General features: G+C 45.0%; 1 protein-coding gene across 1 annotated transcript; it reads left to right on the forward strand.

The window, feature by feature from the left end:
- Positions 1-147: 147 nt before the first annotated feature.
- Positions 148-16352, forward strand: LOC122939131 (leucine-rich repeat-containing protein 36-like). Its single transcript, XM_044295125.1, has 14 exons — positions 148-260; positions 1848-1975; positions 2501-2693; positions 4636-4735; positions 5937-6004; positions 7230-7300; positions 10737-10791; positions 11096-11479; positions 11560-11858; positions 13454-13610; positions 13697-13791; positions 15161-15258; positions 15356-15484; positions 15827-16352. The coding sequence occupies exons 1-14, from the start codon at positions 188-190 to the stop codon at positions 16032-16034; spliced, it is 2058 nt and encodes a 685-aa protein (XP_044151060.1). The 5' UTR covers positions 148-187; the 3' UTR covers positions 16035-16352.
- Positions 16353-27316: the final 10964 nt, after the last annotated feature.

A 27316-nucleotide genomic window follows, 5' to 3' on the forward strand; every position in this document is an offset into this window, starting at 1 on the left:
AACCACCAATAGCCATTACCCGTGCTTTACTCCGCCCACATCCCTCTGCCGCAGCAGCCTATTGGCCAGTCCTGTCTGCCCTGTGTTGCTGGGGGTCAAATCCCGCTCTCCCCCGGAACCTTTCCCGCGAACCATGTTTGCCGCCGTTGCTAGGGTACTGTTGACGAGGCTGCACCCATTGAATGGGATGGCGGTGAAGAGGGTTCATCTGAGAGAGAGTTGGGTGTACGGGAGAGCCGGCCTGCAGGCGGGCGAGGCAGGTAATGGGTGCGCAGAGTGAAGGTGTGATAATGGAGAGCCTGGGGACGTCTCATCAGCCATATGATGTATCCATACATTGTATTGTACAATATAATCCATACATTATATATCCATCATACCTAATATCCATACAATATAATACACAATCTGTACATCCATAAATAATAACCCATACAGTATATTCATCATATAATCCATACAGTATATCCATCATTTATACAATATAATCCATACATTATAAAACATACATTACATATCCATAATCTATACATTAGATATCCATACTCTCTATTATGCATAAGCTATACAATATACTCCATACAATACATTATATACATACAGTATACCCAATACATTATATACATACATACACATAACCCATACGCTATAAAACATTATCCACATCTAATAATCCGGTATACTCCGCACTTCCGTCTCTGAGGCTGGATCTCATTTTCTCCCCATTAGACCAATCAACCTGGTAAATACGGTACTACGACCTGGTAAATACGGTACTACGACCTGGTAAATACGGTACTACGACCTGGTAAATACGGTACTACGACCTGGTAAATACGGTACTACGACCTGGTAAATATGGTGAGAATCAGCCGGACAGAAATTGTTTTTTGTCCGTCCCGATTTGCGGCACCCTATGCCGGAACAGCCTACCAGAAGACTGTGTGACAGTAGCCTAACTTACAGGTTTGCCCTATGACCCCATTTGCAATCATCAGTTGCCATACTGGCAGCGCCACCCCTCTGCCCTCTATGGTCATGTGATGTGTGCCGCCAGCGCTAGCCTAACACGTAACTATTGTGTATAAGGAAAGTGCTGCAGCGTCCTAGCAGACTTTGGGTTTCAGTTCCTAACTAGCTCAATGATTACTGCTTGCTGTCAGTGAATGGATACATTCTGGTTTACATCCAGAGGCGGAAAACATGTTCTGACCTAATATTACTTCCCAAACCTTTGCTACTGCTGTATCCAGTCTAGACAATCCGCTAAGTTAATGTCACCTGCGCCGATACATTTTAAGAGATTTCTGCTGTGGATGGGTTTAGCTCCCAGAAGATTGCACTGGACACAAGTGTAACGTTTAAGGATTAGGTCAGCCAATGGATGTAAACAGTAAGGTTTCCAGTTACTGGCCGCAAGCAGAGATCTTGACTTTGGGAAGAAACTGAAACACAAGACGGTGAACTGGATGATGAGGTGGTTTAGATGAATATAAGGGGATGTTCTGGATGAGGTGTGCTCTCAATGAAGGAGTGGTTTTTAATCAGAGGTGGACAGAATAAAGGGTGCTCTCGATGGGCGGACAGGACGAGGGGGGTGCTCTCGATGGGCGGACAGGACGAGGGGGGTGCTCTCGATGGGCGGACAGGACGAGGGGGGTGCTCTCGATGGGCGGACAGGACGAGGGGGGTGCTCTCGATGGGCGGACAGGACGAGGGGAGGGGGTCTGGATGAGGTGGTCTCTTCTGGAGTGGTGTCACTGTGCTTCTTATTCTTCCTGCTGATACATTTGTATGGATTCTAGATGAGATACTAACTCCAGTGATTCTTTTCTCCCACTTTTAAGATACGGTCGAGTCACTCAACCTCCAGGGGACGTACAGAGAAAAAATCATCTCCTTGGGCGACGCCTTTAAGAACTTTAAAAGTCTTCGATCCCTGGATCTGTCCAGAAATCTAATCATCAGCCTACAGGTAAGGGGCGGCTCTAAGGCTGAAATCACACAGGCAGGTTCTGATGTTGCTTTTTGAGGCAAAGGTAGAAATGGATTCAAAGCGAATGGGAAATATAAAGGAAAGACATACTTCTCGCTGCTGCATCCACCTCTGACTTTGGTTAAAAAAACTGCAAGTGTGAACTAGGTCTTAGGGTGCATTTACACCAGCAGATTATCTGACCAATTTCTGTCCAATCAGACAATAGTTGGTATGTATAACAAAAGATCTGTGTGTGTAAACAGCCACCTGACCAATGATTGGTCAGATAATCTGTTGGTGTAAATGCACCTTTAGGGCTGTATTTGTGTAATACAGGCCTTAGGCAGACACTTATAACAAACACATTTTACCAAGCAAATGAATGTCAGGATGATCATGAACTGGAAAGGTCCAGTCTGATCCTTTTGTATCCATGAAGATAAGCGGCATCAGTGATGTATGGTGCCGCCTATTAAATGGATGATGTGGGGGAATTGGACTGATAACCTTTCCCCCTTGCAGGGCATTGAATATCTGCACGCTCTGCACTCCCTGAACCTTTACTATAATGACATTGAAGCCCTGGAGGAGATAGTGCGCCTCAGACCACTGTCCCTTCTCAAGACCCTGGATCTGCGCCTCAATCCGGTCACTAGACAGGACGCCGATTACCGCCTCATTGTCATCCATGCCATCGGCACCCTGAAGACTCTAGGTGAGTGCTGGACAAATGAAACGCGGACTCTTATGTACACCTGCTTCCTGTCAGTGAACGGGCTTAAAAATATACTACTCATCAGTTGACAATTCGTTACAATTGTTTCCGCTCTGCCCAATCCTCTAAACCAGCAATTAGCAACCTCCAGCACTCCAGCTGCTGTGAAACTACAACTCCTAGCATGCACACAACGCTCAGCTGTTCTTGTAAATCGCATGTAAGTGAAAGGAGGATACTGGGAGTTGTAGTTTTAGAACAGCTGGAGGGCTGTAGGTGTTGATCCCTGCTTTAAGGCTAGGGTTACACGGACAATAAGTCGCAACTACACTGCAACATTTGTCGCACCAATGTTGTACGATAATTTTTATGATGATAGTCTATGGTGTCGCACTGCGACATGCTGCGTCTGGGACACGACAGTCTCAGAAAAATCCATTTGGATGGGTTTTTTGCGAGTAGTGTCGCAGTCGCAGCATGTCGCAGTGCGACACCATAGACAATTATTATAAAAATTGTCACACAATCTTTATAATAGTCTATGGTGTCGTATTACCGCGACAAATTTCGTCATGTAGCCCTTGCCTAAACCAGTCGGCAGCACAAACCTCTCCCCCGACCCAATCGCTTTCTACAATGCATGCAGCCAAATCTATTTCGTTTTACACACAGAGGATTGTATCGACTGGTTACAATGAAGGGCTCATGCACACGACCATGTTTTTTGTCCGCATCCGAATTTTTATGGGTGTGATGTGGGGCTGCAAAAGATGCGTACAGCACACCATAAGCTGTCCATATCCATATGTCCGTTCTGTGGCATCTGCAAGAATATAGAATATGTCCTATTACGGACAAGGATAGGACTGTTCTGTTATGGCCCAGACCTTCCGTTCCACAAAATGCGGAAGGCACACAGCCAGTATCCGTGTTTTGCGGATCCGCAGCTTGTGGACCACAAAACGGGCTACGGTCATGTGCAAAATCAAACCCTCAGCTGTGAAACGTATTAGGTTTGCATAGGTTTTCAGCTTCCGGATGTAAACAAGAATGTCTCTATTCCCTGACTGCAAGCAGAACTGTTGACATTAATGAGGATGTGATACACAAAGGGGGTTATTTAATAACAGATATACGCCACTTTTTTGCTTATATCTGTGGCAGATTGCGGCACAAAGGTTATTTGCGTCTCAATCTGCGACTTTTACCGGCTCACACCAGGTCTAAAAAAAGGGGCGAGATGTGAACAATGAAGGGGGACGGGCAGGCCCGTCTCATTTAATATTTTCGACGCCATTTTTAGGCGTAGAAAATTATCTAAATCTACGCCAGCAAAGGAGATGGCATAGATTTAGGCAGGCGGTGGATACGCCGAAGTTATGTAGAGGCCGGCACCTCGTCTAAACCTCCGGTCTTAATAAATGACCCCCAAAGTCTATTAGAAAGTTGCAGAACATTTGTTATCTTCAGTAAGCGCTCTGTACATTGGACTGAAAATGTAGCATTCTGGTACAGCCGCCTCTCTATACGCCACTACGCCAACTGGCTGTAAAACTACAACTCCCAGCATGCTTTACATCAGCTGGAGAGCCGTATGTTTCAGGCTACCGGATAACGCTGAGATTTCAATGGATGCACTCTGCTATGAAGCGTATGTTGATTTGATGAAGGAGCAGGGCAGTGATGGGGTTAATAATGAATAAAGGAGTGGGCGTGAGGGACCTGCCCCTGCCCAGGTTTCTGTTGTGCCCTGCGCAGGGAGTTGCCATGGCTTCACCTGGAGCCTCTGCAAACCTTATGCAACTGTCAGCCGGGCCCATTCATACCAAGCCCTCCAGCCTCGCATCCTCGGCTCCTCCAGATCTGGGGGGGAGGGGGGAAAGGTGAAAAGCTGCATGTCGGAGAATCAGACCCTTCTGAGCAGATATGTCATTGTTTGCAGACGAACGGCCGGTGCGGGAGACTGAAAGGAGAAACGCAAAGTTTAATTTCCAGCTAAAAGACTATAAAACTAAGGAGATGCCGGAGGTGGATATCAGCAGGTAAGTGCACGGTCCTACTGCCGATAGTCATTGAGATATGTATCGCAATACCTAGATATATTGTCTGTACTTTGTATCTGATTCTACGTAGTGTCCAGAGATCTATACATAAGGGTCTGTTCACACTGTGTTAGAGGTGTATGTTCAGCGTCTGCACTAGGAACGCTAGCGTCACATGTGTTAAATGGACCCATAGGCCTCTATTCAGTTCTTTTGGCCACGTTGGGGTCGTTCCCACCAGGAACACTGTTCTTTTTACTGTATGGAGTAGCGCAGCCTATTGCTATATGCTATACAGAGGCAGCCATTGAACGTGGGTACCTATGGGTGACAGATGGTATCTGTTAAATGCATGTCTGATGTTTCTGTTGAGAGGACAGAAATCTGGCATGGACACACGAAAGCCAAGAGCCTAAACTGTCGCCATATACTGTACCAATGTATGGACATCATATTTATCAAGCCCATTCTCCACTTTTTTGGGTGCGTGCAAGTTTTAGAACAGTGGTGGAAGACCTGAAGTGCATGCTAACAGGAGAAAATACTGGCCATAGACCCCACAGGGAAATTTCCCAGTAGCCCGATGCCCAGGGGGCTGCCAGCTGGATACCTAACAATTTGAAACTCTCCGTAGTTATTAATGCTAGGGGCATCATGCGCCTGGCCGGTGGCTGCAGGTGCCCTCCTGAAGTGACCGGTATCGTCGTCCTAAGGACGGTAATATAGTTAAATGCTGCAGTGGAGGGATTAATATTTAGTGCTGCACTATGGCATTGCTGTCCCGACTACTTCTGTTGTCCCTGCCTATCTGTATTGTCAACATGGGGCCTCTTTTTTTAGCTTCTCTTTCCAGTCCACCCCTGATACTGGCATACTGCCCATGCAGCCCAAGTAATGTCAGATCAGAAGGGTAGGAGGGGGTAAGCCGGATCCCCATTGACTATAATGGGATCCGGCCACTTTTCCGGCATAAATACCGCTGCATGTAGTGGTTCTTGTCTGGCTGACAGCGAGCGCTTATGCTGGAACAGCCTAATACTGGTGTGCCCCCCCCCCCCCCAGTCCTAACACGGAGCTCATTGTATCTGCTTCTGTATCATCCTATTCCACTTTATATAGAATGATGGAAGTCTATAGACTACATTTTCTGAGGGGACCGACCTTCCATTCATTTATACCGTACATGTCTTGTGTCTTTCAGCACAGGGAGCTCTTACACCCAGAAGACATCAGCCAAAACTCACCTGGATTTTGACATGAGCAACGCAGGTAAAATATTTCAAGGATGTATCACATTAAACTAACATTTCTCCTAAAGCAGAATTTTGTAGAATATTTGCCGATGTAGCCACAGCTACAAAATTTGTATTGTGTCCTTGGTATTTGTATAAGGGGTGTATTCAGGGCGTACTATCCACTTATATTACTGGCAAGTAATCCAGACTGATTTAACATGTCCTGAATGCACTTGTATGAATAGCCCCTTAAAGGGGTTGTCCCAATACCAAGGCTTACCCCTACCTATCCACAAGATAGCAGACAAGTGTCTGTTCAGCAGGAGTCCAACTGCTGAGGCCCCTGCCAAACGTGAGACCAGGGACCTCATTTCCCCCCATTTGAATAAAGTATCTCTCGTTTAGTTCCCTAGAGTTAAAAGGGTATTCCGTATAGGATAGTGCTTGGCTATTTCCAGAACCCCCATAGAAATAAATGGAGCAGCTACATACATGCCCAGTTTGCAGCTTCACAGGGTAAAGGGTCTCCATTCTTGTGATCGTGGGGGTCCCAGCAATTGGGCCCCCCCACCGATCAGACACATAAGTCTTTGTAATGGGACAACACCTTTAAACAGGATGTCTCTCTGCCCTATTGTAATCAATAGGAGCTCTGCAACCGAGACTCCATGCTTGATACTGATGCCTACGGCTGCTTTTATAAAATATTAAGTCAATGGGTGCTCATATTTACACCGCATAATGCACACTGATTTGGGGGTGAAAGACTGTTGCTACGATCATTCAGTTTCCATATTGTCTGCAGCATGTCCGTTTACACAGTGCGACGTGCTGCAAACAACTATTTCTGGTGCACATGAAAAATTTGATCACCTGACAAACGAGTGTTCGCTTGTTTGTCCGGTGATCGGCAGCACAATTACACGGTGCAGTGATCAGGAACAAGCATTTTGCCCTCCCAAAGAGACAGAAGACATGGCTCTGTCTGCTGCGGAAGCTTCTCTACCAGTTACATGTGTCTGTGCGAGGTAGCTGAATGAGGAGGAATTTGTTAATGCACTAAATGGCACATAAAGTTTATAGTAAGCCATACAGCCGATTAAGGTAATTTACCATATGACCACTAGGGGGTAGTGTTTTTTATCCATCTTGATACAAGAAACCTATGGGTGACATAAAACCTTGAAAATTGAATTAAAAAGTAAAGAAATACATAAGTACTAAAGCTATATACCATATACTGGTAAATTTCATTCTAGAATTCGGCAAGGTAAATGGACGTGAGAATGACCGTACAGACTACATGAAGATCTCCCCATCTAAATATAAGGTAGGTGCAAGTATCTACATACTGGTGCTGGTGGATTTAGACAAGCAGAAATCGCTTAAGCGATCACAGGCACCAGTGACTAAACGACCAACGTTGTAACAGACAACTAGCATTTAAAATAACCGATTATCATGTATTTTGTTAACGATAATTAGAGATGAGTGAATTTCATATTTTGAAATTCGTTCACGCTTCGTTTACTGGTAAAACGTAAATAGTGTTATGGATTCCGTTACCACGGACCATAATGCAATTCTTTGATGGAATGCATAACGGAATGCCTCTAAAGGTTATTCATTCCGTCATAATAGAAGTTTATGCAGGGAGGTCCTCTCCTGCATAACTGAAACGGGACGGCTCTGTTTTGCCACCCATAGACTTCTATTATGACGGAATTAATAACGGAATGCCTCTAAAGGCATTCCGTTATGTATTCATTTAAAGAATTGCATTATGGTCCGTGGTAACGGAATCCATAACGCAATTCAGCTTTCCCAGTAAACTAATCGCAAACAAATTTCATAACCGGAAATTCGCTCATCTTTAACGATAATTGTACTAACTGTTTCACAGGCCTTGAGCGAGCGTTTTTGGTCAGATCGCTAAATCGTTAGAAGCATTTACATGAAACAATAATTGTTCATCTTCCATCGCTTGCTTTGGACTCATAACGATTATCTGCTTGTCTAAAGCCACCTTTAGGCCTTGGTCACACAGCATGAAGATAAAATATTATAGTAAACTAAGAAAAAAAAAAAAAGTTGTGGAAATTACTTGAATGGAGATGAACTGCAATACCAGACACAACCAATGGACAGGACTGGAGCGTTTTTTGTGGGGAGGAAGCTTTCCTACTAATTTCATAAGACAAGCAGAAAACACTTATATTGCTACATTTTAGGGATCGACCGATATTGATATATTTTTTTTTTTTTTTTTTTTTTTTTTTTTTTTTTTTTTAGAGCCGATAACTTATACCGATATCCTGTGCATTTTCAGTTACAACGTTCACCACATAGGAGATTTATTTTATATTTTAATAGTTTGGATTTTTCAGACGTGGCAATATGTGATATGTTTATTTATTGTTTATATATTTTTTATGTAAAATTGTGAAAGGGGGTGATTTATACTTAATATTTAGGTGTTTTTTTATTTATTTAATAACCATTTTCCCCCTTAGGGGCTAGAACCTGGGATCTTTTCGTTTAAATAGTTTTTATTGAGGTTTTACATGGCATATAAACCAATAACCGGGAATACCCGGACAGGATACACTGTGAGAAAAGCATAACAATTACGCGACCTGGGATCTTTTAATCCTTTGTCCTAATCACCTTAATAGAGCTCTATCGGGGTGAATACGACCTCACACTCTCCCTGCTGCCCTGTGCATAGTACACACAGCAGCAGGGAGATTGCCATGTCAGCCAGGGCTTCAGTAGCGTCCTGGCTGCCATGGTAACCGATCGGAGCCCCAGGATTACACTGCTGGGGCTCTGATCAGAAGCTGCCACCGCCACCAATGAGGAGGAGGGGAGGGGACCCTGTGGCCACTGCCACCAATGACTTTAATACTGAGGGGGGACGCACTGCGCCACCAATGATTTTAATACTGGGGGGGAGGGTGCACTGCGCCACCAATGATAATTAACGTTTAATACAGGAGGTGGGTGTGTCGGCGCAGAATCGCATAGCCGGCACCCTGTCTATGACGGGGAGCTGCGATCAGCGGCAGCAGTCAACCCCTCAGGTGCGGCACTGCCGCTGATCGCAGCTTCCCATCATATAGCTGGACACTATATGTATTTGTATTAGACGTTAATTATCATTGGTGTCGCAGTGTACCCGTCCCTCCTCCTCATTGGCAGCACGGCACAGCGGGGAGGGAGAGAGTAACTCAGTCACCCCTATGCTGCTGAGGGAACATGAGCGCGCTGACAGCAGCGTTCTGTGATAGCGCGCTGGATGCATTATCGGCAAGGTTAGATGCCCATACCGATAACTTAAAAAATCATGAATATCGGCCGATAATATTGGTAACTCCGATAATCGGTCGATTCCCTACTACATTTCATATTACACTTTATACGGATGACTTTGCACTGATTTTTGCCACCAAATTGTAAAATTAAACTGCTTTGTAAGCGGCCTTCATAAAAAATTTCCTACAGTTTTGCTGCTGTAGAGTGTGTGTACCTCCTTCACCTATGTGACTGTCCTGCTGAATCTTACAGCGCACTACAACTGGATGTGTCTACTCTCTCTGCTTTCCCCCTTCCTTGTCTCAGTCTTAGGGCCCTTGTACACGACCGTATGCCCTCCGAGACATACGGTCTGTGAGCGGGCCATATGTCCTGGAGCAGCATTGATCATGCGCACGGGAGCACACAGCATCATAGATTTCAATGATGCTGTGCACGTCCAGCTGCCAGCGGGGCTATTGTCCCACACTCATAAGATCATATGAGTGTGGGACAATAGCCCCGCGGGCAGTCCTACGTGCACAGCATCATGGTCATCTATAATGCTGTGTGCTCCCGTGCGCACAATCAATGCCGCTCCGGGACATATGGCCCACTCACGGACCGTATGTCTTTTGAGGGCATACGGTCGTTTGCAAGGGCCCTTAAAGATATCAGTTGGAAGAGGAGGAGGTTGTACACTGCAGGTCAGAGTGTGGATAGGGGGGTGAAAATTCAAAGAGAGCAACTGACATAGGCTGTAGATGGGGAAGAAGGCACACACAAGGTAAACAGCAGTGGGATGACAGGAGTGTCACATATGCTATGTACAAGTGTAGGGAGAGAATAGAGCAACCATGGAAGAATCTGGAGGGGGAGAGAGAATTGCACAGGCAGTGTACGTAGTGAGAGAACCCACAGCAGACTCTGCAAGGAGAGGGAGTATAACACAGGCTCTATATGTATTGAGAGAACCCACGGCAGACTCTGCAGGGGGAGGGAGTATAACACCGGTTCTGGATGTAGTGAGAGAACCCACTGCAGACTCTGCAAGGAGAGGGAGAATAACACCGGTTCTGTATGTAGTGGGAGAACCCACGGCAGACTCTGGTATCTCAAATTCCTTAGCATCATTGATAGTCAGTACAAGTGGGAGGATATGCCTCATGGGCTGTAGAAGGAGAAATCAGTACAAAAATCAAGGGCTAGTGAAGACAACAGCATCCTGGACATGTGGATGAGTCCCTCACAGCATAACTTATTGGCAGGGACTCATCCACATGAGAAAAGTCTGAAATTAGGAGCAGGTTGTAGACCGAATGTTAGGGGTCAGAGAAAGAAGAGTACAGACTGAAACTTAGTGCAACATTTATTTTCTTACTCAAGATAACCTCTAACATATGTAAGAATGATGTTTTCCATGTCGGAGGTCTCTATAGCCTTTAAATGCATTTCTTCCTCTTCATTCACAGACTAATGAGCACCAGTCATACGTGCCGCCGCAGAGCGACTTTGAAGACGGTATTGGTATAATTCGTGCTTCACTATAATTACTTGTGTTACTAACAACATTGGGGTCACTAACGGTTTGAAGCTGATAAATGACCCGTGTCTGCTGCATTAATCACGTCATTTAATACATAAATAAAACCTGCACAAAGCGGTCACCCGAGTCATCTCTACCTATCATAGTCCTTCTCACATAAAGCGCTACTCCCGTGTGCACCCCTGTATTTATACGCCAGGGGGTCAAATTAGTTCTAAGGAAATGACCATTTATCAAAGTGACCTTCAGCTTCACAGGATTTCTTATCTTTTCTGATATTTACAGAATACCGCCCCTTACCTTCACCCACGCGTTCATCCCTGCGTTCTCCTGGTCCCTCGTCACGAGTCAAGGAAGGGCACCGCGTTTCTTTTGCAGAATTGACCATTTCAGAGCTGTACCCAAAGAAAGAGGATTTGGCCCGACGATCAGAAATTGATGACAATCTTGCCTGCGCAGGAAAACATACATTAGATACACCTACATCGGGGCTCAGCTTCAAAAATACCTACCTCACGTCCACCCCAGTAAGGAAGGAGGATACCGGCAGTGAACGGGCGAGGGTTGACAGCAACGTCTTTAGTGGCATTGGACAGAGCACAGAATCCAGAGATCATCTTAAGTCTGTGGAGGAGTCAAGCAGAGATAGACTACTTAGACTGAGCTCAGGTAAGTCGTACAGCCTCCTGCCATACAGCAGGGACCATCTTTGAATCCCTTTAGTAATCTATTGGATTTTCCCTTTGTAGATCTTTATGTGACCACACATCTGACTGACCCCCCTGCGTCTTCAAATTCACTCTCTGCCTTAAGAAAAGGTTTTACCGATGTGTCCAAGACCTACGCGCTGCCGTCTAAACTCGCATTGGCAAATACCCATCTGTCCACAGGAAAAAGTATGAGCCGCCCCGAATTTAACAGGGACTACAAGAACTCCTGGAACCTGGATAGACCATCTGCCACAAAGTTTGACAGCCTGACCGTGCCACCGAATGGACTGAAAAGAGCCAGCAGCCTGAACTCTCTGCTATCTCCTACAGTCAGCAGTGTGAGTGTGCATCTACCTGCCGGTGGTATGTGGGCACAGGGATGCCTGGTACTGCAGAGATACCCAGCACTGAGCTAACCGTGGTTGTAGGGCAGGCATCCTCAAACTGCGGCCCTCCAGCTGTTGTAAAACTACAACTCCCACAATGCCCTGCTGTAGGCTGATACCTGTAGGCTGTTCGGGCATGCTGGGAGTTGTAGTTTTGCAACAGCTTGAGGGCCGCAGTTTGAGGATGCCTGTTGTAGGTTATTCTATAAAGATAAGTTCAGCATCTTTGGAATGTACTTTGTTTCAATTGCTCCATTTCAAGAGCTCTGCTTGTTTTCAGTGAATGGAAAACCTGTACAGCTGAGAGTTTGCTGCAATGTTATGCACAATACACAAGCAGCGCAAACCTCTCTTAAGGCAAAAGTTGTGTAAATTTATGTGAACGATCATGCTCTTTACAGTTGCCCATACATTTTAAAGGGTCACTGGGTTTTGAGAACTTTTGATATGTTAGAGACATAGCAAAAGTTTTGATTTGTGGGGGCCCGAGCGCTGAGACACCCACCAATCTGTACATTGAGGAGAGCGAAGTGTGTGCGTATCATGCACCCTCTCTTCCCTGCTGGAGATGAAGCGAGACAGACTCCATAGAAGTCTATGGGTCCGTCTCAATTCAGTCCCCTGCAGCGAGGAGAGAGAGATATGCAAGCACTTATCTCTCCTCGTTCTAGCGATCGCTGGGGGTCTCGGCACTCACCCCCCCACCAATCAAAACGTAATGTTTCTATGACATCAAACGTTTTCTCAAAACTCAGTGCCCCTTTAATTCCTCCTCCATACGTGCTTGGTTTGGCCAAGAATGTATCTGTTTTTAATCTCAAGAGGAGAAAGCTGCCAATGACTCCAAGTTCAGCCAACGATAATCTGATATATATGGGGGCCTTAATTCAACTAAGATTGTCCAGACTGGGTACACTGTAACAAACTTTCAGCTGTGAGAAGTCCTTTATTTTTCATTCAGGTTTTTATTTTACTGACAGCAAGCAGAGATTTTAAAAACACAAAAATGTAAATATGAAGTGTAGTAAAAAGTTGCATGGATTAAAAGGGGTTATCCCACAAAAATTATTTGTCTATCCACCGGATAGGTGATACGCATCAGATCCCAGGGGTCTGACTGCTGGAAACCCCACGATCCTGAGAATGAGGGGTTCCCAAGTCTCCTCTCTGAATGGAGCAAGAGTGCGCCTGTCAGTCCACCAGTCCATTCACTTCTATGGAATTGATGGAGTACTTGTCTACATCCACCCCATAGATCTGAATGGAACGTTGGACCGACATTTGCACCAACGCTCCATTCAGAAAGGAGACTTGGGGATCCCAGCAGTCGAACAACCCTCCCCTACCTCGACCTGATATTTGCATAGCTGAGCAATAATTTTCATTGAATAACCTCTTCTAATGTTTAGCTATAAGACCGATGTCCATAGATCTGCCATAATATATGATGCAATACAGAGGCGGCACTTTCAGCGTTTGGGTCTTATATTGGGCCATTATTACAAGGTAGTTCATAGGTATCAATTATCTATTACTAAATTTTTCAGAGTGACGATCTACTGAGCGGAAATGAGCTGAAAACAAGGGTCAGCTCCGGGAGCAGCGAGGCCCCTAGTGTCCATTACGTCCTGCACCAGCTGATGGACTTGGTAGACCGCTACTGGAATGGTTCAGGATCCCTTCTGCAGAACCACAGGTTCCTGGGTACGAACACTACATTTAGTATTAGGACTGTAGTGCATTTCAGTGTCTGAAAAGCTGACATCCATATACTGCTTATTTCATACCAGTACCTGCTCAAGATCTGCTCTCACGGCTGATGTCAGCGAGACAGACGGTGGATTCTACAGTCAGCCACAGACGAGATGAAGACGGCGAGACCACAGTAGGTTGTGTGTGACATACACAGCTCCAACCATGGACATACAGGTGGCCACGTACCTGCACCCAGGGTCACCTGCTGTTGGACTCCACACTTCAATTACATCTGATGGAAAAAAAATATATAGCTCTGTAGGCAACCCAGCGGACACCTTGGCAAAATCAGATAGACCCTAATACATTTCTGGCAGCTTCTTATCCTCCTCTATAATGACAGATCTCCTTAAAAACATGGCTGCCTGCTTCCTGAAACCACACCGGTCCATGGGTCATATCTGGTATTGCATCCCAGCTCCATTGAAGTGAATGATGCTGAGCTGCAATACCACACGCATAAATTCCACAGTAAATGCAAGTGAATGGGGTTTTAAAAAATCCATTGCGTTACAGCAGATTTTTGCCATGCTGCCCATTTTCGAATCCACATAAAGTCCCCACCTGTTGAAGGAACATTGTGGATGTTCAGCATGGGTTTCGGTGATTGCTATGCAAAGCGTAAAATCTAGAGTTATATTCACATTACACATTGAGATTGTGTAGTAAAATGTTTAGGCAGGATAAGCAACGGTGTGTGACTCCGCCATTAGGATATATCCTCATGGGGCATAAATGCTGTAGAATAGTGGGCAGAAAATCAGATTTAGGCCGAATGCACACGGCCGTGAGCGGTCCGTGGTATCCCGGCCTGGCATCCTGCCGACAGCAGGAGCGCACGTCGTCATTGGTTGCTATAACGCCGTGCAGTAATACAGTAATACACTCATATAGATCAGGCATGCTCAACCTGTGGCCCTCCAGATGTTGTAAAACTACAACTCCCACAATGCCCTGCTGTAGGCTGATAGTTGTAGGCTGTTCGGGCATGCTGGGAGTTGTAGTTTTGCAACAGCTGGAGGGCCGCAGGTTGAGCATGCCTGATATAATCATTCGGCCTTAATCAAATCTCATCTACACATTGAATGTCATTTACTAACATCCCTACACCGGTTTTTAGAATAAAAAAAATAAAAATTGCAAGAACTCTTTTTGAGACTTTTTGCATGCCAGCACAATATTTTGTTGCATCAACGTTTTTCCGTTGTCGCGAGGAAAGGGCCAGGACATTGGCCATGGCAAATTTACTAACATTTACACCTAGAAACAGGTGTAAATGTTGGTGAAAAAATTCTCCACTCACGGACTGCTGTAGATGAGGATTGTCTGGCAGCGCAGAGGGGAAACAGACCCCTAGCTATGTGTATAAAAAATCCTCATGGAAATTGCCATGCGGATTTTATGCTCCGAGCGTGTCAATTTATGCTGCCGATTTCATTCTTTGCATTGAAGGTGAAATCCACAACAAATCCGCCGGTAACTTGTTTTCTTTCCCTTAGGATTCCATAAAACTAAAGTTGGTAAAAGTCATGGAGGAAAATCATTTCCTACGGACCAAAGTGTATAAACTGGAGAACCAGGCCGCTCGTAACGAAGGGTCGGCAGCCTGGTCCTTTACCCCAAGGTATTTTCTCTTAAGACGGTGCTGTGCTGGGATTGTTTAAAGCTCCTCAGTCGCAGTAATCTAACAGAAGCTTTTTGTTTTCAGAGGATCTGCGGCAGAAGTACGAGCAGCTGAGCCTTCAGGTGGAATCATTACAGCAGCAGCTGGAGAAAACCAATAAACTGCAGGAGACGGTTCACCTGTTACACAACAGCCAGAGGTACATGTACTATAGACACTAATGGGTTCTCCAGCTGCCGGTCCAGAAACACTGGCGTTCTCATATTGGAGAGTTAGACCTAGAAATTATCAAATAAAATACTCTTTAGGGTTCGGCTATACGGCAATTTTGGCAGTGACGGCTGCTGCGCGACCAAAAATCACAGTGTAGCCGGGCTGCTGTAGGAACCAATGAGATTGCAACACGCAAAAAAATAAACCCAACACTGCTGGATTTGTTGCGATTCGCATTACGCAGAAAACATACAAGTCACACTGAGCTGTCATGGCCAAAATCACTATGTGACCGTACCCTTATGCCTCTCATTTCTGTGCCCCGCAGGTCATTAGTCTGCACTAATGAATACCTCCTGGAGCAACTTCAGAAAATCTCTCCCAACACAATCTCCAGGCCTTCGCGAGGAACTTCCCCTGACAGGACTGGAATGCAACGATACCTCTATTCTGAGCCTGGCGAGCCCAGCACCCCGACATCTCACAGCACTGGGCACTACAGGACTCCGGAGAGGCTCAGCCTGTGCCCATTATAAAGCCACAGTCGTTTTACACATCCTCCCATCACGAAATGCACCCTTCAATCACAAGGAGCAGCCATTCCATGATTTCAGATGTTTTCGGGCCAAATTAAAGTGCCACAAAATGAGTTTTGCATAGTATTGACTGGTATTATAGACCACGTGTCGGGTACCAGCCCCACAGATTGGTGCGCAGAGCATCGGAGCTACCCATTAGGTGTGTTAGCTGCTTTTGGTTCATACGCCCATCATTGCGAGTGCCACAATACTCAGGAACAGGGTCTGGTTATTTTATCACATGGCCAATGAGTATATTGTAATGTCTATCATGAATTCAGGAAGTTTGTAACTTTATGTACATTTTTTTTTTTAACTAATCATTTGACTAATTGACTGTTTTTATATAAACTATCATGTGAAATGATTACTCCGTTCTTGTGATATATGGGGGTTATCCTTATGTGCAGAACAGTCCAGAACAACCTCCATGGTGGACATTGGGTCAGTCAGTGATGGCATATCCTACTGATACTCATGGGTATAAAAATGGGGGGGAGGGGGGCATCAGCGCTAAAACTTTTTAATTGGTCTGTGCAGCTTACTTGATATAACAAAGCACACACACTCCATGCTAGGAGAGACTTAAATAACTATAGCCATGAATCCCAAAAACAGAGACCTGCTGTGAATGGATAGCTGGTATAGTATGGGGCTTATGAAAATAGCCGAGCAAATGTACTTGACTATTTTCAGTAGTCCCATAGCTGTAAATGGAGTATGCTCTTAAAGGGTTTTTTCAGGTGTTTGATATTGATAACCTATCCTAGGGATAGGTCATCAATATCAGATTAGTGGGGTCTGACTCCAGGCACCACCGCCGATCAGCTGTTTGAGGTGGCCATGTCCTCCTCACAGCTTACCAAGCACAGTGCCGTCCATTGTATAGTGGCTGTGCCTGGTATTGCAGCTGTCTTATTCACTTGAATGAGACAGAGCTGAACCTAGGCCATTTGGCTGATAAATGTGACATCACAGGAGTAGGCAGAGGCTGCGGTTGCCAGGAGTGGGACCCCCACTGATCATATATTGAGGACCTATCCTGAGGATAGGCCATCCATGTCAAACCCTTTACTTAATAGATGTGGGTCTCATGGGTGCAAGTCCCGCAACTAAGACATTTATGGCATATCCTATCAAGATGCCGCAGATGGTATTACCCAGATATACTTACATATTTAACAGCTGACTATCGAATGGCTGCATTAGTTCATGTGACAACAGACAGGACATTACACCTTCTATTTGCAGGAACATAGGCAAGTGGCTTTTTTTCTTTATGCTACTAACTTTCGTCTGCCTGACTATACAGGTGCAACCCATGTACATTGTAGGTTGTACCCAGGCCTGGATCATGTGCACAATGTATGGCACATGATTCAGGACGTGCCAGGAGCCCAATTACACCGGGGAGTGTGGCATGGGCCTGGTAGGGGCATTGTCATAATCAATGTGATAGTTGTAAGCCACATGAAAGGGGACACGTTAAAAACAAAAAAATAACCCTCTTTAAATTCTTTACAGCACTCCTGATATGGTTGAAGGTCTGAAGCATAAACCCTTTTTTGTTGCCTGCTTTTGCACCCGTTCAATTTCCTCTCTTTTTGTAGGTGGGGTCTCCAGATCTAGACAGAGTATTCCAGATACGTTCTCACTAGCACTCTGTACAGAGGGTTCACAAACTCTTCCTACTGGTTATACAGTGGCATGCAAAAGGTTGGGCACCCCTGATCAAAATGACTGTTACTGTGAACAGTTAAGCAAAGTTGAAGATGAAATGATCTCCAAAAGGCATAAAGTTAAGGATGACACATTCCCTTTATATTTTAAGCAAAATCTTTTTTTTTTTTTTATTCATCTTTTACACTTTCAAAGTAACAAAAAAGGAAAGGGCCTGAAGAAAGACTTTAGGCACCCTGTATGGTTAGTACCTAGTACCACCCCCTTTCACAAGTATCAGAGCTTGTAAACACTGTTTGTAGCAGGCAAGACTTTCAATTCTTGTTTGAGGGATTTTCATCTATTCTTCTAGTTCTGCGAGATTCCTGGGCCATCTTGAATGCACTGCTTTTGAGGTCTGTTCACAGGTTTTCAGATCAGGGGCCTGTGAGGGCCATGGTAAAACCTTCAGCTTGCACCCTTTGAGGTGTGTTTAGGATCATTATCGATTTGCAGAAGCCATCCTCTTTTCAACGTTGGCTTCTTTTTTTTTTTTTTACAGTTAGTTGTTTGCTTCCAGAATTTGCTGGAATTTTATTGAATCCATTCTTCCCTCTACCTGTTAAATGTTCCCCATGCCATTGGCTGCCACACATCCCCAAAGCATAATTGATCCACCCCCCATGCATAACCATTTCTTGATGCAGCAATTTTCTGTTTTGTTTTACCACCGAATGCAGACATTAGCCGCAGGTGCCTGCTATAAGAAACAGCAGCCACCTGGCAGCTATAACACTCGCTCTGCTCCAAGCAGAAAGCGGCTGTCGGGAAGCAGTTAATGGATGGAGAGGTGTTCTATTCATGAAATTCTGTGCCCTTTTCTCTCCGATCGGTCCACAGGACTTGTTATTTTGTAAACTTCTGTCTCTGAATTTTGTGGTGAAGATGTAGATGTTTTCTTCTGACACACATTTGTGCAGGTGTCTGAACAGTAGAACAATGTACCACGACTCCAGAGGCTGCCAAGTCTTCCTGAAGGTCTCTTACAGTCAATCAAGGGTTTCCAATTTGCCTTTCTAGCCATCCTACAAGCAGCTGTCTGACATTTTTCATGGTCTTCCAGACCTCCTCCGTTCCTGTTAACTGCCATTTCTTAATTACATTTCGAACTGAGAAAATGGTAACCAAAAAAAACACATTGCTTTTTTTTTAGCTTTCTCCTGCTTTGTGGGCCTCAACTATTTTCAGAGTGTTAGGAAGCTGCTTAGAAGAACCCATGGCTGCAGTTCTTTGGGACAAGGTTAGGAGTCTGGGTATTTATAAAGCTTTGAAGTTTGCTTCACCTAGTGATGATTGTGAACAAGCCTTCAGACTATCAGGCTACCTCTGTCAAAGTTATCCGAGTGCTAACATCTCCTTGGGTTCCCATACTTTTTCAAGGTACACCTTTCCTTTTTTACTCTAAAATTGTACAAAACAAATACACTGATATTGCTTAACACAGTGTTTCCCAACCAGTGAGCCTCCAGCTGTTGCAAAACTACAACTCCCAGCATGCTTGGACAGCCTTTGGCTGTGCGGGCATGCTGGGAGTTGTAGTTTTGCAACAGCTGGAGGCACACTGGTTGGGAAACACTGGCTTAACATGTTGAAAAGTGCGTTTCCTCTTTAACTTTGCCTTTTGGAGATAATTTCTTCAACTTACTTAACTGTTCACAGTAACAGTAATTTCGAGCAGGGGTGCCCAAACTTTTGCATGCCAGTGTACCTCTAGTTATACACTTCCATTCTTTGGACCATTTATCCAGAGAAGTTAATTATTTTTTTCCATGTTACAAGCCCCTCCAGGAATATCTATCCTGTTACATACTTCATCAGCAAACCTTCTCCTAGGTCACCAACCAAAATATTAAAATGACCCAGGACAGACCCTTGAGGTCACCACTTGCAAACTGCCTCTAAGAATGCAACCATTAACAACCCTCCGGTGTCCATTACTCAGCCAACTGTGACTCCAAACTATCCAGGGTTTAAAGGGGTTGTGTCACTTCAGCAGATAGGATTTATCATGTAGAGAAAGTTAATAGAAGGCACTTACTAATGTATTGTGATTGTCCATATCGCCTCCTTTGCTGGCTGGAGTAATTTTTCCATCTGATTATACACTGCTCGTTTCCAGGGGTTAGGACCACTGCCACAGGTACGAGGTGCCCAGGACAGGTGCTGCTGTGCATGTGTGCCAATGTGCGATCCCATGGTCCTGGCCAACAGAGATAGGCCGATGCTTCTTCCTATAGTGTGCAAGCACAACCACCGCTGCTGGGTGGTCATAACCATGGAAACGAGCAGTGTATAATGTGATGGAAAAATGAATCCAGCCAGCAAAGGAAGCAATATGGCCAAAACACAATATATTAGTAAGTACCTTGCATTAGCATTTATTATGTAGAGGAAGTTATTTGCCGAGGTGACACAACCCCCTTTAAAGGGGACCTGTCACCGGGATTTTGGGTATAGAGCTGAGGACATGGGTTGCTAGATGGCCGCTAGGACATCCGCAATACCCAGTCCCCATAGCTCTGTGTGCTTTTATTGTGTAAAAAAAAAAAAACGATTTGAACCATATGCAAATTACCCTGAGATGAGTCCTGTGTGTGAGATGAGTCAGGGACAGGACTCATCTCAGGTTAATTTGCATATGTATCAAATCGGTTTTTTTACACAATAAAAGCACACAGAGCTATGGGGACTGGGTATTGCGGATGTGCTAGCGGCCATCTAGCAACCCATGTCCTCAACTCTATACACAAAATCTAGGTGACAGGTTCCCTTTAAGTCCCATCTTCAATTCACATAGGAGGGATGAAAACCAAATTACGTACCGGTAATTCCCTTTTCATGAATCCTCCATGACGGCATACCATGAGAGATGACCCGCCTCCAACCAGGTAGGGACAGGAAGTATAAGTTTGACTCTCCTCCGGCTCCTCCTCAGTGTCTTTCTGGATCGACAGCCTAGAGAGTGTTCTTTCGAATCTTTTTTTTTTTTTTGCACACCATCACCTATGTGTAGGCCTATCATAATCTTATGAACGTCTATATTTACATATATCCCTTTTTTTTTTTTTTTTTTTTTCGGGTGGGAAACCCCTATGCCGTCATGGAGGATTCATGAAAAGGGAATTACCGGTACGTAATTTGGTTTTTCCCTTTCATCCTCCATGACGGCATACCATGAGATATAACATATTAACAATTTTAGGGGGGGATTATAGCTTGAAGGACTTTCCTCCCAAAGGCTAGATCCTGACCTGCCTTAACATTGATTCTATAATGTTTAATAAAAGTATTAGGGCTAGACCAGGTGGCTGCCCTACAAATTTGCTCTAAAGAAGCGTCTGCCCTCTCTGCCCAAGAGGCCGAAACCGATCTCGTAGAATGAGCTGTAAAGGCTTCAGGAGGTGATTTCCCTAGCGCTTTATACGAATCTGAGATCGCCGTCTTAATCCATCTTGAAATGGTATTTTTTGTCGCTCTCTGCCCTTTGTTTAAGCCAAGAAACTGAACAAACAAGGAATCCGTCTTTCTGAAAACCTTCGTGGCCTCTAAATATATAAGCACTGCTCTCCGCACGTCCAATTTATGAAACCTCTCCTCCCCTTCTGTTTTCGGGTCGTCGCAAAACGAGGGAACCAATATCTCTTCTTGCCTGTGAAAATTAGACACAACTTTGGGAAGGAAGGAGTTGTCTAACTTAAACGTAATTCTATCTGCAGAGATAACACAGAAAGGTTCATTAATTTTCAGGGCCTGGATTTCACTAACCCTGCGGGCTGATGTAATTGCTACTAAGAACAGGGTTTTAAGTGTTATATATTTTATAGAGACAGATGATAAAGGTTCAAAGGGGCTTTCTGTTAAACCTGATAGAACTAAATTAAGATCCCATGGTGGAGTCATAGCTTTCAATGAAGGTCTCAGTCTATCTGCCCCTTTAAGGAATCTGACAACCCAAGAATGATTTGCAATTTTTTCATCAAAAACTGCACTAAGGGCTGATACGTGAACCCTCAAAGTATTGGGACGAAGACCTTTCTCCAGCCCAGACTGTAAGAAACCTAGAATTGAAAGGACCGAAAAATTTTCAGGGGATACTTTTTCTTTTACACACCATGTATTAAAGGTTCTCCAAACCTTATTATAGATCTTAGAGGTTGTCTCCTTTCTACTGGCCGACATAGTATTGATGACGGGATCTGTCAAGCCTTTAGCTTTTAAGATCAACCTTTCAGGTTCCAAGCTGCCAAATGTAGCTTTTCCACCTCGGGATGGAGAAGGGGACCCTGCGACAACAAATCCTGATCCCAAGGAAGGATCCATGGACTTTGGATTGACATGACCTTCAAAAGAGGAAACCATGATTTTTTGGGCCATAAGGGAGCTATCAAAATAACATGGGCTTTGTCTTGCCTTATCTTCTTTATCACCCGAGACATTAGTTGTAGGGGGGGGAAGGCATAAGCTAGATGGAACCTCCATTTTATTGAAAAGGCATCTATGCCTTCGCTTTTGTCTCTTGGATTGAGGGAGAAGAAACGGTCTACTTTTGCATTTGTGGCTGAAGCAAAGAGGTCTATTTGGGGAACTCCCCACTTTTGGGTTATTTGGAGAAAAACTTCTTCCTTCAGACTCCACTCTGTTTGATATATCTTGACCCTGCTTAGGAAGTCTGCTTTCACATTTAAGCTTCCTTTTAAATGGACCGCTGAAAGGGATCTTATATTTCCTTCTGCCCAGGAAAAAATCTTTTCTGTTATTTGACTCAGACATAGGCTTCTTGTTCCGCCTTGATGGTTTAAATACGCTACCACTGTGGTGTTGTCTGATCTTATTTGGACATCCTTTCCCTCTATGTCTTGACTCGCCACTTTTATGGCCTCCCAAACTGCCATCAATTCTTTTTGGTTTGAGGACCAAGTTTTCTGGTGGTTTACCCAGGCCCCCTGGAAATAGTGATGAGAGTAATGCGCTCCCCACCCCCAAGGACTTGCATCTGTAGTGATGAAAACCTGCTCCTCCGTATTCCACGGAATTCCCTGGCGTAGGTGGCTTACTTGCTTCCACCACTGAAGACTCTGATTCACCGAAACAGGAACCAGAACTGTCTGTTCCAGAGAGCTCTGGCTTCTGTCCCAGCAGGCCAGCGTCCACTGCTGTAGAATTCGAGAGTGGAACTGAGCCCACTTTACTGCAGGGATGCAAGAAGTCAGGGTCCCTTGTAGTCTCATGGCTTCTCGTATCGAACAGGATGGATGACTCTGAAACCGTGAGACCTTTTCTACCACTCCAGAGACTTTTTGTTCTGTAAGAGACGTTTTTTGACGAGTGGTGTCCAGGGAGAGACCCAGGAAAACTATTTCCTGGGACGGGATTGGCTTTGATTTTTCCCAATTTATTAGCCATCCCGCCAGATACAGCGTCTGGCAGGTCACAAAGAGATTGTTCTCTAGTGACTGTTTTGACTCGCCTACTATCAGTAGGTCGTCTAAATACGGAATAATCAAGATATTCCTCCTTCTCAGGTGGGCCACTAGTTCCAGCATCACCTTTGTGAAGACCCTGGGGGCCGATGTTATCCCAAAAGGTAATACCTGGAATTGAAAATGGAACAGAACTTTCCCCAAATAAACCGCTATCCGCAGGAACTTTTGGGACTGTTTGCATACCGGAATGTGGTAGTATGCGTCTCTTAAGTCTAGGGAGGCTAAAAAGTCCCCCTTTTTCAGCAGATTCACGGTTGATCTTATTGTCTCCATTTTGAATTTGTTGTACTGTATGAATCTGTTTAAGTTTTTTAGGTTTATTATTAACCGAAATTTCCCCTCTGGTTTTTTTACTAGAAAAACGGTTGAATAATATCCCTGACCTTTTTGGGAATAGGGAACCGGAATTATGGCCCTTTGAGCCAGAAGCTTCCGAATCCCTTCCTCCAGATTTGTTTGGAGAACAGTTGTCTTTTGAATAGGAGTTACCCTGAAAATATTTGAGGGAGGAGGAAGACGGAAAACTATTTTGTAGCCTTCCGAGATCGTATTTAAGACCCAAGGGTTTGTTGTAATTTTTTCCCAGTAGTCTAAAAAACAACTTAGTCTCCCTCCTACCTGAGCACTGGCGTCATTGCTTTGACGGTTCCGTATTCTTTGAAGAAAACAGGTATCCTCTACTCTTCTGGTTTCTTCCCCTTGACCAGCCTGAGTCCCTGTTAGTTTTCTTTGCTTGAAAGGGGGTCCCTTTTTTAACTCTCCGAAAGGGAAATTTCCTCTTCCCGGAATCTCTGGGAAAAGTCTTCTTAGAATCGGAAGCCTTTTCTAGGATGGACTCTAAATCCTCCCCAAACAATAGATTACCATGAAAAGGTAAGGTACATAATTTTAACTTTGAACTGACCTCACCTGACCAGGATTTTAACCAGAGGGACCTTCTTGCCACGACCGCTAACCCAGATGCCTTAGCAGCTATCCTGACAGATTCCGCAGTGGCATCAGATAGGAAATCCACCGCTTTGATTAGGAGCGGAAAGGAATCTTTAAGATCACCGTATGTACTACCGCCTTTCAATAGGGATTCTAACTGTGTGAGCCATTTTTTTAATGATCTGGATACTGAGGTTGCCGCTAGGTTTGGTTTGAACAGGGCAGCACAAGCTTCCCATGTTTTTTTAAGAGTCTGATCTGTCTTTTTATCCATGGGGTCCCTTAATGACCCCATGTCTTCAAATGGTAAGGCGTTAGGACCCTTCACTAATTTAGACAGAGAAACATCTATCTTAGGGCAGGTGGTTAACAAGGCTTCGTCTTCGCTAGAAAAGGGGAGACGTCGCCTTATTGTCCTAGGAATGAATAGTTTCCTATCCGGGGACCTCCATTCTCTTTTAATCAGATCGTGCATGTTTTTATGCACCGGAAAACCTCGGTTAGATCTCTGTTCAAAACCACTGAACATCTCGTCATGGACTGATCTACAGATTTTTTTCATCAGAAAGATCCATAGTGGCTCTAACTGCCTTAATTAATTCTCTGGTATCTTCCGATGAAAAAAGATAGTTTTTAAATTCGGAATCTGAACCAGAATCTTCAGACCCGAGTTCACCTGACTCTGAATCCTCCTCAAATTCTGAATCAGATGCTTTTGTCGCTGGTCCCTGCGCTTGTTTGGAGCAGGAAGGAATTAATGAGGTATCTGACATAGCAGCCCTGATTTCTCCAGCATCTTTTTTAGGGAATCAAAAGTCACTGTTCCCCCTCTTTAAATAGTTTTTACCTCCAGACCTCAGATCAGAGGACGACTTCCGCCATAATCCTGTGCGTTTTTTGAATTTTCCCGCTGCCGCCGGCATGCGCTCCACCGCCCGGAAGTGCTCTCAGGCCCCAATCCGGAAGTGAGCTGTGGAACGCATGACGCGCGTCCACTTCCGGTGACGACACTGTGAGCGCCGGCCATGCCGGATCGCAGTGTGGAGTATCACACCGACCGGAGGGACTCCCTGAGTGTCCGGCCCCACATGGACCTGTCTGCCCGCACCAGCAGCAGGTAAGAGACAGGTCTTCCAGAGCCCGGCTTCCCCAATGGGGACCGGACCCTGCTGCCTCCTCACATGGCATCTTCTTCTACTTCTTTCTTCATGGTCGGCGACCATAAGAGAAAACCCATCTCCTACCTGGAGGGACAGGAAGACACTGAGGAGGAGCCGGAGGAGAGTCAAACTTATACTTCCTGTCCCTACCTGGTTGGAGGCGGGTCATCTCTCATGGTATGCCGTCATGGAGGATGAAAGGGAAAATTAATATTATGCCATTGTACACCCCAGATTCCACACATCTTACATGTGAATGTGCCATGGATTTTACCCTTCCTAATGTAAAGGGTTAAATCCGCATCGAAATCCACCTGCAAGACACAGATTTTGCTATAGATCTGTCCATGAAGTGAATCTACACCAGGTGTGAATAAAACTCTTATTTTCACAGATGGATGTCCTTGACCTGCAAAGGAAAGGGGGGGGGGGGGGGGGGGGGGGGGGTGTGTGGAATAGAAGTGCGGTGAAAGGAGACATTACACGTGAAGTGCTGGTGTCAACAGTTTACACGTTTATTACAGATGCAAGGATTCCTGCGCACATTGTAAACAGCAGGTTATGGTGAGTACTACATTCCCATCTCTAGCACCGCTGTGACCTATACTAGTCCCAAAGCATAACACCAATCAAAACCTGCCATCTCCAGTCCTCACTAACAGGGGTCTAGGAAGCTGAGATACAGGAGCTGTTTGCATGGTCTTCATTTTGCATTGCTGTGTGAATGGTCCTGTGCCGTCTACTCATCAGCAATGAATCTGTTCTCTCGCTCATTACCAATATCCCCCACCCCCCAATTACAGAGAGACAGCCATACAGTGAGGCGACCCTGCATACAACTCCTTCCATCTCAGCTTCCTGGATGTGGGGTACCGTCTATAACTATCATTATCATATATTTATATAGTAAAGCCTCATTCAGATGGTCATGTGGTTATACCGGAAATAACACCCAGACGCTACAGCAGTAAGTAAAGCTGAATACATCCAGAATACAGAGGGTTAAATACATGTACAGGATGCTCACCCTGAATTAACATTAAAAAGGATTCAGGATAGATCATTAATATCTGATCAGTGGGGGGGGGTTCTGACTCCTGCCAATCAGCCGTTGGAAGGGGCCACCTCGCTCAGCGCTGCCACCTCTCTGCAGCTCAAATGAATGAGCTACAATACGAAGCACAGCCACTATAGAGCAGCGGCGCTGTGCTTGGTATACTATGAAGAGGCCACAGCTCTTGTCCCAGCGCCATAACCCCTTTGGTGGGTGTACCGGAGTCAGACCACGACTGATGAGATACTGAAGAAATATCCAGCGAGAAGTCATGAATATTTAGGCACCTCTAAATCACCAGTTCAATGTACATCCCCCCCCCCCCCCCCTTAGCTATGGGAGTGATCCCAGTCATCTGCAGCATTGGTTTATCAGCATCTCCAGTCTGGATGGGACACAGGCCGCCATCTGGCCATTTCTACAGCTAAAAGGGAGCAATTAACCAGCATCAGGAATTACTGTTTAACCAATTGTCCAATATAGTCATCATTGCATCATTAGTTCAGAAGTGTAGAGGCCGGGACCAACCCAGCCACAGAAGAGAGAACATTCAGAGGTCTCCTCGTCCTGGGACAGGTCAAAGGAACACATGATAAAACATGACAACTGTAAGTGAATGGAGACTGAACTATACACCCACACGGGTGATCGTTAGCTACCAAATCGCCTACTACACCGGAAGGATCTGTTTAAGGCTGGATTCACACATTTAGTTTTTGGTGCCCATAAAAGAAGGGGGGGGGGGAAAAATAAAAATATATATAATTCTCCAGTCTATTGTAAGTGTATATCCCATGAAATCCAGCATCTAAATGTGTGGCCACAGCATAAAAGTATATTCGCAGATTTGTAAATATAAGGTATTCACGTTCAGCAGATTTATTGCAGAAATTT

The sequence above is a fragment of the Bufo gargarizans genome, chromosome 5, assembly GCF_014858855.1.
Source record: "Bufo gargarizans isolate SCDJY-AF-19 chromosome 5, ASM1485885v1, whole genome shotgun sequence".
Taxonomy (NCBI): Eukaryota; Metazoa; Chordata; class Amphibia; order Anura; family Bufonidae; genus Bufo; species Bufo gargarizans.